At 31.5% G+C, this 16,558-nt stretch overlaps 1 protein-coding gene across 2 annotated transcripts in view; it reads right to left on the bottom strand.

The window, feature by feature from the left end:
• The window catches only part of Chd1 (chromodomain-helicase-DNA-binding protein 1), a 123,621-nt gene that overhangs the window by 88,311 nt on the left and 18,752 nt on the right, over window positions 1-16,558 (bottom strand). For both annotated transcript variants that reach the window (XM_035371090.2, XM_035371091.2), the window contains exons 2-6: window positions 11,901-12,202; window positions 10,666-10,849; window positions 10,361-10,444; window positions 8,216-8,289; window positions 58-315 (exon numbers count right to left, since the gene is read on the bottom strand). In XM_035371090.2, coding sequence (XP_035226981.1) covers window positions 58-315; window positions 8,216-8,289; window positions 10,361-10,444; window positions 10,666-10,849; window positions 11,901-12,202 — 902 coding nt within the window. The remainder of the gene's footprint in view (window positions 1-57; window positions 316-8,215; window positions 8,290-10,360; window positions 10,445-10,665; window positions 10,850-11,900; window positions 12,203-16,558) is intronic.

Here is a 16,558-nt window from a genome sequence, read left to right as displayed (position 1 = left end):
TATTTTTAAATCTTTCCTATCATTATCCCTCCAAGAAAAAGACAAAAGTAAATTTACCTGACTTTTTTCCTAGTTTGTCTTAAGGACACTTTCTTCTCTTCATTGCTATCAGAATCATAATATTCGTCATCATCATCATTTGAAGAACTTTGCTTTTTCTTTCGCTGTTTACTTTTCCTGCTCTTATCAGAATTTGATTTTACAGCTCTTTTTTTTTCAGTTGCACTTCTGTTCCTAGCTGGCACTCTTCTATTTTTATAGGTACCATCCTCACTTTCACTACCACTATCATCTGAATCTCTCCATTCTTGTGAACTGAAAAGAAAGGAAAAATATACAAATCTGAAAAAAGCAGAAATTCTAAATGATACCTTTTCCTATTATACAGTCAAAAGTCGTTAATTCGGACACCCATAATCCAGACCTCAAAGCTACAAAATTTCTGCGCATAAGCATTTAATGTATAACGGATGGTATAAGCTAAGCTAAAATTAGCTAATTCAGTTAATGTTGCAGATTGCGTTGTTCCTTAATCTTCGAATTGGATCCGGCTTATTATTTTTTGAAGATTGTTAGAGCAACTTTATAAAAGTAAGCTTAAACTTTCGATTATGTGAAATAGAATTTCCAATATATATTTACTAATATGTAAAGGATCTATAAAGCGAAAGTATGTTTCGAAGTCCATTAAACAGAAAACGGAATTGCTGCAAAAAATGGATAAAGGCATATCCTTTGATTATCTAATCATTACGAAATATGTTTATCAATTTCATGCTGCTCTACGAGGGGGGGGACTACATGGCGCGCAATGAGTTGGAAGTTGATCTGTCAGCACTATCCTTATCTTCAGGGCAGATGTTTTTATTTTATTTGGCTTATAATTCCTTACTAAATGTAGTATTTTATCTCCATGTACTCCGTCTTTGATATGATTTAAATCAAGTTCCTCGACATTATAATCTCTTCCGATAGTGAAGAAAGTGACACATAGGTTATTGAAAACGAAAAAATTTTGACTGACAAATTAGTCGGTATTCTCGACACAGCAATTATAGGACTTGAACAGCGGAACTTTGTAACTAAACAAGAAATTATGTCTGTTTAATAGAATTAAAGAGAAAGTATTATCACCTGAAACGAAGCAACTTAAACAACTTACATTGAAAAAAATGTTTAATAAAGTAAACAAATAAATATTAAGCTTTTTCTTTTTGTAAATTTTGATACCCTTTAGATCATAATTGTTCATTTCATTAATTATGGTTTCACATTTTTAATTTTAGAATTTCTGCACGCCATCTTACCAGATTTAAACTGATGATCTATAATCCGGAATCGCCGAAGTCCCGACGAGTCCGGATTAACGAATTTTGACTGTATATAAAACATACTTAATTTTACCTTAATGCTATTTATTAGTCACTGAAAAAATTAAATTAAGAGGAGAAAGTAGTTTTTATCTTACCACCTTTTAGAAAAAGTATTAATTTCCCAATTCTATTTGATTTTGTGGTTCTTTAATTAAAAACCTGTTGTATTATTATGATCTGCTGTATTCTTCTATCAAGCTGTTTTAACTAAATAGTCCCAATATATATTTTTACATATATTTAACTTATTTCTTCAGAAACTTTCTTCTTAACATCCTATGCAGTACCATTGCACAACAGCTCCAATGGCATATGGATACATATAATCCAGCTATTAGTTATTAAAACGAAATACTGCTCCTTCTCTTATCTTTAATGCTTATAGTGATTTATTTTCCAAATGATTTGAAATTAAACTCAGATGCTAACATATCTTTTAATTAAACTTTATAGGCCTTCTATTGTAACTGGAAGCTAAAGCCCTGTAGACCTTATTAGACTGAATTATCACGTCTTAACACCAGAACGGTAGTAGGGGTCATTTTGACCCCTGAATACTTTTGACCATTGATTACTTTTGTTTTATTGGAAGAAATCGTTTGGAATTTTTTGACTTCTCCTAAATAGATAAAAAATACTTCTAAAAAAATTTCAGCATTCTAGGTTTGTTAGTTTTTGAAATACTGGCATGTAAAATACTGGCAACTTGATTTAAATCATATCAAAGGCGGAGTACATCGAGATGAAATACTACATTTAGTAAGGAATTATAAGCCAAATAAAATAAAAACATCTGCCCTGAAGATAAGGATAGTGCTGACAGATCAGCTTCCAATTCATTGCACGCAGCATCGTTTCCCTCCCACCGCAGAGCAGCGTGAAATTGATAAACATATTTCAGAATGATTAGATAATCAAAGGATATGCCTTTATCCATTTTTTGCAGCAATTCCACTAGAAGCATTCTAGAAAAGTAATAGGTAACACTTTTTATTGCATACCTGCCAACCTCTAAAGATAAAAATTCAGAAGATTTCTCCCCCAAATTCAGGAGAACACGAAGAATTAATATCATGCTTTGACATTAAAAAAATAACAATTTATACAAATAGAAAAAAGAAAATTTTTCTTACATTAATATATCTCAATTAAGTTGTAACTAAATAATTTATTAGGAAACATAAAACAAGAACTTAATGTTACACAAAAAAATTATTGCAATGAATTTAGAGTGCATTTTTTGGCTTTAGCCAAAAATTCTTTGGAAAATTTCCTGTCATAACAATTAGTTTCCTCATAACATTTAGCAATTAAAATGTTTTCTAGAGTTTTGGTGAAATTGAAGAACGAAACATAGTTTTGTTTTTCTTCACAACACTGATGACTCTCTCGCACTCAGTACTGTGTGGAATTACGAGAATAGCACATAAAACTCTTGCTAGTCTATCATATTTTGGTGTTCCATCAGCTCTTTTTATTCTTTTTAAGGTACCAACAAGGACATCAAGTCTATCTTCTCCAGAAATGGCAAAGTCTTCAAAGTGTGCAGCAGAAAATTGGTTCTGTAGTTCATCTAAAGCATCATTATGGCATTCATTTTCTTTAATTGTTAACAAAAATGGAAATTTATCAATAAAAAAACGAATCTTTTCAAAAGATGAATTTTCAATTTTTTTCATATTTGCCACTTCAGCATTTAAAAGAACTTCATTTTGAAAAAGAAACTTCCTTACAATGTAATCACAGGCTGAGGAAAAGTACTAACACATTGAAAAAATTCTTTTTTCTCATGATCTTTCAAAGAATTTACAAGTTCCTTGGTTTGATTTCCAATTATAAGATCATTGTCATCCTTTTGATTTGCCAAACCATTATAGGCAACACGAATCAACACACTGTTTTTCACAACGGACGGTTTTACAAACTTAGTAGTAGTACTAAGTACAAACTTAGCTTTCTTTCAAAAGATCATTGTTTCAAGAATTTGGATAAGCAGGGGAGATTTTGGCGAAGCTGATTGTAGAAGGGTATTTACACTTTCAAAAATCTTAATGGTACTTAACACAAAACTACAATATGCTTTGTTCAAATCCGAAGAAAGAAGATAGAAAATCCTTTCCTCCTGGCTGATAGAAGACTGTTTCTTCTTCCCTTCAACTTCTTTAACAAAGTTGACCTTTGAGGAGTCTTCTAAGCATTTTCTTTTTAAAGGGTTTTTTTCTGTGTGTTGGCTTTCCCTTTAGAAATATGTGACTACGATGGGGTAAAGCTTCCAATCGCTGTCGTTGCTGCCATCGATTGACACCGAAAATGCTGAATTCTGGAGTGCACCTATCGTTTTACTTTGTGCATCGCAAAAAATTTCGTTCACAATAAAAGATGTTTTCGTGCGAGCACAAGCATATTTCTGAGCAATCTTGGAGTCGGGAAACATCCGTCTGAAAAGTTGACTGGCGTGATCGGCAGCGCTTAGCGGCACGTTGTGTTCGATGAGGAATGCAGTAAACAAACACTCTGCCAAAATGACATCGGCATCCGAATTCGTAGCCGAATTTGAAAAAAAAAAAAAAAAAAAAATCATCCACTTTCTTTGACGTTGTCGAAGCCGAAGCATTTTACTTCATGCTTTTTAGACTTAACATGCTTCACAATGTCGCTTCTTCCACCGTGACTTATTGTGAAGTCACACACGCACACGTTGCAAAATGCATAGTTATTTCCTTTGAAGGATTCTTTAATTGTTGGAAATTCGGCTTTGTAGGCAGGCCGAAAGTATTGAGAATACGGTTTTTTTGAACTCCTTTCGTAACAAAGACGCATAAGAAAATCCGTAGCACGTGCAAACAAACAAACAAAAAACAGAATGCGACAATCCACGCTTGCTGAGTCCGAGCTGAGTAATTCTCTTGCTGCTGAAGCGAACGCGAAAAAAATAATCTGGCACCCACAAAGAAAAGAGTGGGAGAAACAAGTTCAGCGCATTGGATTGGCTGGTTAAGCGGCGAGTTGGGAGATAGATACTATTTATAAAAATAGTATTTTTATTGCAGGTTGCTGGATTCGAAGTAGTCGGTAGTTGGCCGTAAAACACAATGCAATTGGCGAAAAATTCTATAATTTCGACAAAAATCACTAAAAACACTTGAAAAAGGAAAAAAAAATCGTAAAAAATGCCGATCGTAAAAATTACGAAAAATTCGTAAAAGTTGGCAGGTATGTTATTGCCAAATAATCAGAATAAAAAATATGTATACTGAAATAGAAGATTTAAAGGAAGAAATAATAAAGCTAATTAATGTTCAAGTTAATAGTGAAGTCCCAACTCAATTTATTAATTTATATATTAAAAAGGCAGGCATTAACTTTTCTTCATAATTTTTTTTATGGTATGATAACATTACCTTTAACCTTAATTGGAGGGTAATGGAGGATTTTGAAGAGTTAAGGGATTATCTTGTAAATATTTGTAAAAATGTATGTAATCAATACTAGGTTCTTTCCTTTTACTAAAAAAGGGAGTCAACTCTTTTCAAATCTCAGTTATAGCCCAAATTGAGTGAAGATTTTTATCTTTTTCTAATTTTCCTTACATTTTGCCACTATTTAGTAAGTTTTGATTAAACCTGTTGAAATTCAGTTTTAACAAATTAAGACTATTACAATAAATTTCTTACTTTAATTAAAAACTGCAAAATTTTTTTTTCAAAATTAAAATTAATTTTACTTCAAAAATTTTTTTTTGTACTTTATTTCAAAAACATTTCCGATTTTTTACAATCCTTAATAATTTGCAACCATTTTTTCACATTACGTTGCAGTTAGTATTGTTACCGTCTTTTTACACATTTTTACAGCACTTCACAGTTAGCAAAAAATTTTTCTACCACAGTACACACATTTTACATTATGGAAAAGTTTACAGAAGAGGTTTTTAAAATAAATCTAATAGATAGCAGCTTAATACTCAACTAAACCTTATATTAGTGCCTTCTATTTTTAAAGTTAGAAGAAACACACTGCTTAACATCACTTAGTTTGGCATGCTGCTCCATTCTCCAAATACAAATATTGTTGGTAAGTTAAATTAAAACTTATTATTTACTTGCCTTTTTAGTATTACTTCTGTATTTTTATAAATAGTATCTAGTTTCTTTTTTTTTTATTTATATGCATAATTCATGTTGGGGGGAAGTTTTTTTTAGGCAAGAGTTTCTAAATTACTTTGGTTTTCTACTCTTAATTGACAATTTGATTCTTGTCTTTACTTGCTAATTTCTCAAAATTCCACTTGTTTAAATTTTTTTTTTTTTTTAGTAATTCACAACATTTGGTTTCACTTTTTGGTTTTGAATTTTCCTTTTGCCCTTGCCTACAGGGATGACGAAACACGAAATCAATAATTGAAAAGTTAGGTTTGGAGGCTGAACAATTACTTGCTTATGCATTTAAAAAAAATTTTAGGATTAAAAAATTTATTGGAATTATATATTCATTCACAGATTTTGATACTTGCATTTGATTTACATATGCTCCCAGAATTTAAATAATATTGTAGATTAGTTCACAGCAATAACTAATCATTTACTTGTAATTCAATTTCATTTAAAATTTAATTAACTTTGAATTTGCTTTTTACGAATAAAGAATGTTTGTTAAATTCAAATTTCATTCCTTGCAGCAATTGCACAAGAGAATTATTTAAATTTAATTTAACTTTACTATATTCTTTTGAAATATATATATTATATTAGTTTCTAGTTGATACAGTCAAAAGTCGTTAATCTGGACTCGTCAGGACTTTAGCGATTCCAGATTATAGATCATCAGTTTAAATCTGGCAAGATGGCATGCAGAAATTATAAAATTAAAAACATGAAACCATAATTTATGAAATAAAGAACAATTATGATCCAAAAGGTATCAAAATTTACAAAAAAAAAAAAAAAAAAAAAAAAAGCGCTTAATATTTATTTGTTTACTTTATTAAACATTTAAGTTGCTTCGTTTTATGTGATAATACTTTCTCTTTAATTCTATAAACAGACATAATTTCTTGTTCAGTTACAAAGTTCCGCTGTTCAAGTCCTGTAATTGCTGTGCCGAGAATACCGACTAACTTGTCAATAGAAATTTTTTCGTTTTCACTAACCTCTCTGTCACCTTCTTCATGTCTTTATCCATTTTTTGCAGCAATTCCACCTTTTTTTTGATGGACATCGAAACATACTTTCATTTTGTAGATCCTTTGGGAGCTCCAGCATCGGAAATTCTGTTTGACATAATCGAAAGTTCAAGTTTACTTTTATAAAATTGCTCTTACAGTCTGCAAAAAATAATAAGCCGCATCCAATTTGAAGATTAACCCCTTCGCGCCGACGGTCACGTCCACGTGACAGCAACGAATACACTCACCTCCCGGCCGACACGCAGGCGTACCAGAGCGTTTTCCCGCTGAGCGCCGACTGTCACGTATTTGTGCCAGTCTCCTGGAACGTTTTTAAAACTATAATTTCTGTCACAAGATGGCACTGTATGTCCATATGGTTTCAGATACATGTACATTAGCCCTTCTATTTGAAATGAGAGACGCATGACTCACATACACGTGTTTTTGATTATATAAACAAACGGGGAAATAAATGTTTCTGAATGGCGTGATTTATGACGTCTCTTTAAATCGCACTTTATTCGCACGTGGTAGTTGTTTATTGTAAGTAGAGAAGTTTTATTTGCGCTAAAGCGTTGGGTATTTCGCTTTGCAGTTCAGTTTTTAGAAAATAATTAGATCTTGTTAGACATGAATTCTTTCTGTTTTTACCGTTGCAATGTCGAAGCATCGAAAATGTTTAACAGAGCATGAAATAGCAGAAATGATGCAAAATATTTCAGATATTGATTCTGAAAGATTAACTGAAAGACATTTTTCAAAACTTTGTTCAGAAGAGACTGATAAGAAAATGAGACAACGATGCTTCGTTTGTTCACATTTCCGGAAAAATCCTCCAAAACGGCAAATGAGTTATTACGAGTGCAAGGAATGTAACGTAGGACTGTGTGTAGATCCCTGTTTTCAAGTTTTTCATACGAAAAGAGAATTTTAAGTAATATATTTAGTTTTCAAATGTATAATGTTAAAAGTCATAAAATGGTGAGTAATGAAAATAAAATGTGTAAAATATGCATTTAAACAAGAAATAAGGTAATTAAAGTATATAGTATAAAAATATCTATAAAGCATAAGCCGTTTAAATACTCTATAGAGCATTATTAAACAATGTGTTGATACTTCGGAAATTTCATGGATTTAGGCTTAGTAGCAAAGAAGCCCCCGGCAATGGACAGACACTCGCATAAGACACTGCCGGCCTCTGCGATAAGCACCTGTTTACGCTACCAGGCGTGAAGGGGTTAAGGAACAACGCAATCAACAACATTAACTGAAATAGATAATTAGATAATTTTAGCTTATATCGTCCGTTATACATTAAACGCGCACACAAAATTGTATTCTGCGCTTGCGCACACGCATATGCGCAGTCGTAAAGCTCTAACGCGCACGCGTAAACGCCTAAACGAATGTGCAGAAAGTTTTTAGCTTTGAGGTCCGGATTATGGGTGTCCGAATTAACGACTTTTGACTGTATAACATAATATTCATCAGCCAGTATTTTAAAAAGGGAGTAGCTCAAGAAAGCTTAAAATGTTGTCTTGTTTTGAAGTGACTACTAAAATAACATCTCGCTACTCCTTGAAATACAGAAGACTATTAAAATGAAGAATGACATGCACATAGCAAAATTTAATATTTTGCAAATAAATCATTTGGCATTAATATAACATACTCTTTTCTTTTAGAGCGCTGTTTCGCTGTCCTCGAATCACTTGGTTTTCTACCACTGTCACTTCCTTCAGAATCCTAAGAAAATATTACAATATATATTATGATGAATAAAATAGAAAAGGAAAGAAGAATAAAATTATATAAATATGCAATTCTCCTAAAAAGCAGGGCTGTGGAGTCAAAGCCTGGCAGATTTTGGGGTAAAAGGAGTTGGAGCTGGAGTCGCTAAGAACAGGTCGATACTAACTCAGACTTCAATTTTTGTTGGACACGTTAAATTTGAAATGAAATTAGAATGAATTTAAAAAAATAAATAATGACAAGCTGAGATATTTTTATTTATGAACTATACACATTAATAAATAGTTATTTTCTATTTTATTGATGTATTAATAATTAAATATAAGGGAAGAGGATAAGGATAAATATAAGGAATGTGATATTTGCCATTAGTGATTAAATTGATTCATTTTAGTTACAAATCTCACTGGTAAATTTAGGTAGGCCCCCAATAGCAGCAAGAACTCCTAAAATTGATGCCATTCTTAGGAAGCGAGCAGGAAAAGGAGCAATTACTGATCAAGCAACGTGATAAAGATGTACATATTTGATGATAAAGAGGTTGCTTGGAATGATCTTGCAGAATTGGAAACTCTTCTTTCTACACCATATATAGCCACAAAAATGGTGCAGTCTGAACAATTGACAGGAGGCTAGAATGGAAGAATGTGATGTTTGTTCTTTCTGAAATGGAGGGTTTATTGCCTAAAGGAATCATTTCTTCAATGCAGAAAAGAGAAACTAGTTTGCTAGACAATGAGATCTTGCTGTGTTCAATATATGTAGATCTGAAAAACCGAATTTTCTTGGATGAAGAACAAATTAAAAAGGCAAAGAAAGTCATCTATGAACTTTCATTAAGAATGAAATTATTTTCAGAACAATTGGAGAATTCGAATCAGGACAGTCAAATTGCAGACATTGCAACTGAGTCTCTATCATCCTCATCCAAAGATGAATTAGATTTTGAGAAATATTTTTGGATAATATTGAAAAGGCTAAAGCAAAGCGAATGAAAGTAAAGAACCAGGAGCCTTTAGATATAAAAATGAAAAAATACAAACAGGATTTCTATATGGCCTTTGAAGAAACAGAGAAATATCATTGTGCTTGCAAGACACCCCTTTTAGAACTTTTAACATATCTATCCTCAAAAGTTAAAAGAAAAAGCCCTAACAGTAACAGCATATACTGTTTCTTAGAAATAACTAATGCTAGTTTTTCCATTTCAAAATAAATGCTAATTAATAGAAATTATTTGGTATGCCATCATTTTTTTTTTTTTTTTTTTTTCTGTAGCATCTATTACTTCTTTTATATTAAAAAAATAAGCTGTAACCCATGTGTATATGTTCACACACATATATGTATGAGAGGGAGTTGAGTCGGAGTCAGTCATTTTCCCTACCAACTCCACATCCCTGCTAAAAAGTATAAGTAAAACTGTTTGATGATCACATAAAATATCAAATTAATTATGTAATAGTATCACACTACAAAGTTACAGCAAAAATATTAGTATATTAAATATTATTATGGCAGCTAAACACTGCTTCAAGTTTAATTCTGTATTAAAACTGAAAGTAAAATAACCTTTTGTTTCAAAGCTATTCAAAAATATATACTATTGAAATACTAATAAGAACAACTTATGATTCATTTTAAATATCATTGATAATACAATAAATTATTTGCAAGAAAATTCTTATTTAAAACTAAAATGAAAAAGGAACTCAAATTTTACAAAAAATGGGAAATGTATATGATACACATTAAAGTACAAGTATATGATTATTTGATAGCATATTAATGCGATTTTTCACTACTGTTCAATTAAGAAATAAACAATACTCATAATGAATATTTTAATGTATTTCCGATCACTAGCATTATTTATCGTATAGAGGGAACAAAGGAAAATAATGAGTTTTTAATTAAATTTTTCTAAATTAGGCATTCCTTCAAAGAACAGTCATAATGCTAAATAAAAATACTTCTAATACATAAATTTACTAAGCAGTAAGAGAGTCATAAAAATGTGAATTTTTAAAGGATTTCTGCTGCGCATAACAATGGATTTCTCTACCTCTCCTATAGTATATCTCTCAGGTTCCTTTCTGGAACGTCCTGATCGCCTAATTCCAAATTCTTCAGGGTTTTCTTCCCAAAGCTTTAAAATATGAAGCACAAAAAATTTAGACTACATTCATTGTAAAAAAACTTTTTGTTCAAATTAATTAAATGCACATACATATTAGGGAAAAAATCACATAAATTTTGACTATCAATTAAGCTACAGTTACTAAATCATTTCTATTAAATAGGCAATAAAATGGAATGAAAAAATGACAACAGGATCTAACAAATTTATAATAAAAAAACAATTATTACATGTTTTAAGTCATCTAAATCTTTTTTGCCTTTAGGAGAACGTTTTATGTCGCTATGTTTTGGTGGTTTTACGCTAGTATTATCAGGAGAACTTTTATTATCCCCATCGCCTTCACTAGGAGCAGATTCATTTTCAGAATTTGATTCAGCAATCTTTTTCTCTTTTGAAGATGCTATACTTTCCCTAAAGACAGGAAAAAAAAAATCTTATAAAATTTATGAATTGATCAGTAGGATATATCACCATTTTTGCCGAAACACACATAAAACAAACAAACACACACACACACAAAAAAAAAAAAAAAAAAAAAAACACTCAACTCAGATTATCAAGTTACAGTTACTAACTCATTTACATTGTGCATTAAAAATAATTTTTCAGGACACATACACACATTTATATGGTTTTATTCACATAAAAACATATTCACAGACTTACCTTTGCAGAAGGCTACATAATATGAATCTCTTATCGAATAATGTAATAATTATAACCCAGAAATTTAGAGCCTAATTCATAAAGACATGAAGAAATAAAATGAAAACTTAAAAACCTCCCATAATTTCCCAATGAAATAGTAATGGGATATTTTTGTTTAAAAAAAAATATTTTGTGGTAATGTTAGATGTACGGGTATCTATAATTAAAGAACCATATTTCAAAGCTGCCTACAAGTGAAACCAGTGATCAGAAAATTGTGAAATTTTGAGGCAGACTTAATGAAGAGATGAGAATTTTTTTGAGGGGGGGAAAAAATAATTGCAAATGACATCACCAGATGGCTTTTTACTTTGAAGACATGTAGCAAAATTGGAAATCTTTTCTGACGTCATGAAGCTGCTGTTGTAAAACCTAGAAACATTCATGTAGACTTTGTTTTCAATGTGCTTGTTGCTAATGATAAGGTTCACGAGATTGCACTTTGTTAGTAAAAATGTTTTACCAAACCAGATAGCACTTTTGCAATGTGTGGCCTGCCCGATCCCCAAACATCAATCCATGCAATTTTTGGCTTTGAAGACATTTAAAACAACTGTTTCTTTTTTAGGAGCAAAAATGTTTTTGTAAAATTTATTTGCTTCAGAAGATAAGGATCCTGTGTCTGATCACTCTTGAAACTGATAAGAGTTTTGACCTAAACTGGAAAACTCTAAGAAAATATACTTCATTAAAATTACACTGTACTTTACAAAACTTTTGTTATGTTTATTGAAAAAGCAAATACTTAACTTACCTTTCTGATTCAGATCCTGACTCACTATCAGAGTTGGATCCACCACTATCAGAGCCAGAATTTGAACTTTTCTTCGATTTGTTATCAGAATTTGATTTTTCCCCTTCTGATCCTGAATCAGACCCAGACCTGCCTGACTGAGATTCTGATCCCGAGCTTGAATCGGAGTCTGAATCACTAGCTGAATTTTCTTCAGGAGAGTCATGTGATTCATTTTTTGGTGATACATCCTTATTTACATCAGAAGGATGACCTTCATTTCTAGATGGATCTCTTTCACATAAAGATAATAGATTTTCATTCTAAAACAGAACACAAATAAAATATAAAAGGTAACTGATTTGAAGCACATATAAATTAATCGATTTAAATATATCATAGTAAAAAATCAGCCAAAATACATTCAATATCACAGAATTCACTTTTTTACATAGCAAATTTATAATACAATTTCACATAACAAATATGATGACACTGTAAAGCAAGGATGGACAAACTTGAAGATGATGGGAGCCACATGGTAGATAATACATAGACTCCAACTACTACGGATTCTCCGTAGTTTCTACGGAAATTCATGAAAAACTATGAGCTACGAAAAGTATGGAAAAAACTACGGATTTTACAGAAACAAGAGCAGGAGAACCAGTACGCAAAACGGAACCAACTAATTCATCCGATGATTGGCTGAATATTCGTGTTATCATATATCACGTGTTGAGTGCGTTCCTAGTTTTGAAGAATTAGCCAATCGTAGATCAGTAACTCCAACCGTTAACGACTTATCAATAGTTCCACCCAATTGTCTGTCTCCCAGGTTCCTCGCTGATGCGTTTTTGGCTGCATTCGGCTGCATTGTGTAGTTTACGGCGAGAGCTTAGCGTGTGTCTTGTGAACTGTGAAAGATTTTTAATCATAATGCTGCCTCGAACGAAGAAGCCAAAATTATCAAAGCAGAAGTTTAAAGATTCATATTCTTCAGAATTTCCATGCATTAAAGCGTCCGAAATTTCTGTGAATCACGCACACTGCAGTGTATGCAACAAAGACTTCTCAGTTGCTCATGGCGGAAAAGATGACTGTAAACGGCATGTGTTTTCTCAAAAGCATATAGAACTTGGCACCGTAAAATCTAAAGAAATAACAAATTTCTTAATAAAAGATGATGAAACAGATCCTATAAAAGCCGAATGCTATTTTGTTCGTTTTTTAATTGAACATAATCTACCGCTTTCTGTTTCGGATCATTCCAAAGAGCTTTTCAAAGCAATGTTTCCAGATTCTGCCATAGCAAAAAAATTTAGCTGCGGTCATACCAAAACTGCTGCTATTGTGAAAACGCTTGCAGAAAATACTGTTGCTGATATTATAAAATCAGTGTGCAGTACATCATTTTCTCTAAGTACTGATGGAAGTAATGATAACAATGATAACAAACTGTACCCATTGGTTATAACATACTACAGTAAAGAAAAGGGAGTGATAATTACTTCATTGATTTCTATTTTAGAATGCACGAATAATACAGGAGAAGGTATTTTTAATTGTATAAATGAAAACTTTAAAAACAAAGGTTTAGAATGGAAAAATTGCTTATAATTTTCTTCAGATAATGCTAGTAATATGATTGGAAAGTTTAAAGGTGTAGCATCATTTATCAAAATGCATCAACCAAGTATAATCACCCGAGGTTGTCCGTGCCACCTCTTGCATATAGCTGCAAAAAAAGCTACTGAAAAATTAATTGGCTCAGAAATTGAAATGTTGATAACAGATATATATTTTTACTTGGAGAAAAGTTTGAAACGGAAGCATAGCTTCAAAGTTGCTCTACAAATTTTGGGACAGAATGCAAAATCTCATAAAATTTTGAAATATTGCAGTACGAGATGGTTGTCTCTTTTAGAATCTATAACAAGGATTTTGGAACAGTGGGATGCTGTGATAAATTTTTTTGGAGATAAACCAGATAACAGTGAGAATGAAGGAAAGAGATTGCAAAACATTAAAAAAATTTTACAGTCACCGACCACCAAATTGTACTTGTTATTTTTGAAAAATACTTTGTTTATAACAGTAAATATTAATTTGCAACAACAAGCTCCTTATATACATAAATTGAGAAGAGAACTTTTTGAACTTTTAATGAATTTATTTGTTAGATTCGTAAAACCATCAATAATTTCTAAAGAAAATGAAGATGTTACTCTAACGTCTATTCCATTTCAGAAGTATAGTAAACAAAAAGAAAATGAAAATTTAGTGATTGGTGCGGAAACAAGACTATATTTAAAAAATGCCAAGTTGAATGAAAGTGAAGTGAAATCATTTTTCAATTCTGTGCGAGCTTTTTTTGTAACTGCATGTTCATATATAATTGATAAATTTCCACTGAGTGATCCATTTCTAAAACATGCTGAAGTTGCTGACATCAACTTGAGAACTGAAGTCTCATTTTCATCTGTTCTTTACTTGATGAATACTTTTCCATCCATTATTGATGAAAAATGTCTTAATCAAGTAGAAATTGAATTTTCCATGTATCAAGTAGATGATTTGAAAGAAATTGTAGATTTGCGTATTGATATAGCATGGGGAGAAATTGCCAAATTAAAAAATATGAATGGGTGTATTAAATACAAAGTATTGCCTTCTGTCTTAATAATACCTCATTCAAATGCAGCTTGCGAAATAATTTTTTCTATTGTTAAAAAAAATCAGACTCAATTTCGACCAAATTTAGGTCTTAAAACTCTTGAAGCAGTTTTGATTGAAAAAATAAATATGCAGGCAAATGAAGAACTGTGTTATAAAAAAACATTCTCAAAATCAGAACTTAAGCTTGCTAAGCATGCTACATATAAATCTTTGCATTCATAAATTATGCATATTTTGTTTAATACTTATCATTCTTGGTTATTTAAATTTTATTTCCCTGTAGAAATCATATCCAGAACAAAGATATGATTTATAGCTTCTGATTTTTTCTATGATTAGTAGTGATTTGAAGTACTTTTTATTAGTGAATGCTTGAGGAGTTAAAAGAAAATTTCTAATTAAATGTGCATATAATTTACAAGGTATATTTTTAATTATTCAGTTTTATATGTATATGGATTTTAAATGTAATAAAATTGATTACAATTAATTATTAATTTAAAATTAATGAATGGTTAATTACAACATACGCTATGCGCACATTTTCAAAGTTGTAAAAATGTCGTTCGCGCGTTGACTACTGACAAGGTTTGCTGAAGGTTGGAGTCGATGGATAATATGAACGTTCGAGAGCCGTAAGTCCAAATTTTTATCTTTTTAAAAATAATGAAACAGGTTTTGAATATAAAGAAACTTTTGAAGTAAATTAATGAATATGTGATTAACGTTATTACACATAAATATGAATAAATACATCTTTTATCTACTTTTTTTTGTTCAGAAATGTCAGTTCCCATGAAAATAAAAAATTATAGCGTTTGTACTGAGCAACTGTTTTTTTCTTCAGGTAGCAAAACCAAATATTTTCTTCTGATTTCTTTTATACCTCCTTCATATTTCTATAGACACACACAGATGTGGAGGCCTTTTGCAATACAGCAGAAATCAGCACAATAGTTTAGTTCCTAATCTTTTTCCAAATAGTACTAATCCATCATATTCTAAATGTTAGACCCACAAAGGCGATCAAATGACTTATCATCTTGTCTCTAATTTCTAAGTAAAATAACTCAGAAGAAAGTTTAAAATTATTACTGTCTGTCTACGAGAAAAACAGCTCCCACCACGGTGTTTGGCGGGTGGTGGTCTGTCGCTATAACAGGGCTATAGTATATTTCAAAATAGGGGATAACCAAGGTGTAATGTCTGATACCTCCCTCTCCCTGGTATTCGAGGGAAAATGTTTGTACAACTCCCTCTGACGATTGATTGCAGCAGGGGAGAGCAAGTTAGGGTTTGGACAGCATCGGAGGTGAATACACGATTATCGCAGCCGTGCACTCACCGTATGTCTTAATAGGACTACACGATAATCTGCAAGTGCGTACTCTTCAATTGACTTTAATGTTAATCTTATGTAAATATTTTGTAATCTAATTAATACCTCTTATATATATAGAAATAAAATAATGTATGAGAAGAAAGAAGTCCCATTATTGGATTAACAACACGGATGCAAATTACAGAACCTTTCAAAATCCATCATCACATTGGTGTCAGGAGTGGGGTCACTTTGTCGTCGTGGTGAGCGTCATCAAGAAGATAAGAGGTAGGCAATAATTTTATCTGACTTTTTGATTTCTTCTCTAATTGCATGAAAATAAGATAAAATGCTTGCTGTAAAAGGAATAAGAAAAGAAGATTTAATATTTGTCGTGGAAGAATTAGGTCAGGCTGTTCCTCCTAACTCAACAAGTAGCTGATCTAAGAAAACTTATTTTACAAAGTTCAGAATGTGAGAATGATCCGGAATTCGTTACAGAAATTTTAAGGAGCACGGTCTTGGATAGGCTTAAATGTGAGGATTGAACTCTGGAACTAGAGAAATTAAAATTAGTGCATGATAATCAATTAGAACTGGCTCGTATTCAAAGTAATACAAGTAGGAATTCCGATGTAGAAAGAACATTAGCATTAGAAGATATGATTAAAAGTGTTCG

This window comes from Stegodyphus dumicola, chromosome 6 (genome assembly GCF_044657685.1).
Source record: "Stegodyphus dumicola isolate Sdum_Otavi_A_Nest chromosome 6, ASM4465768v1".
NCBI lineage: Eukaryota > Metazoa > Arthropoda > Arachnida > Araneae > Eresidae > Stegodyphus > Stegodyphus dumicola.
Note: the sequence above shows the minus strand (reverse complement) of the source record. Positions and strands in the feature narration are given on the sequence as shown.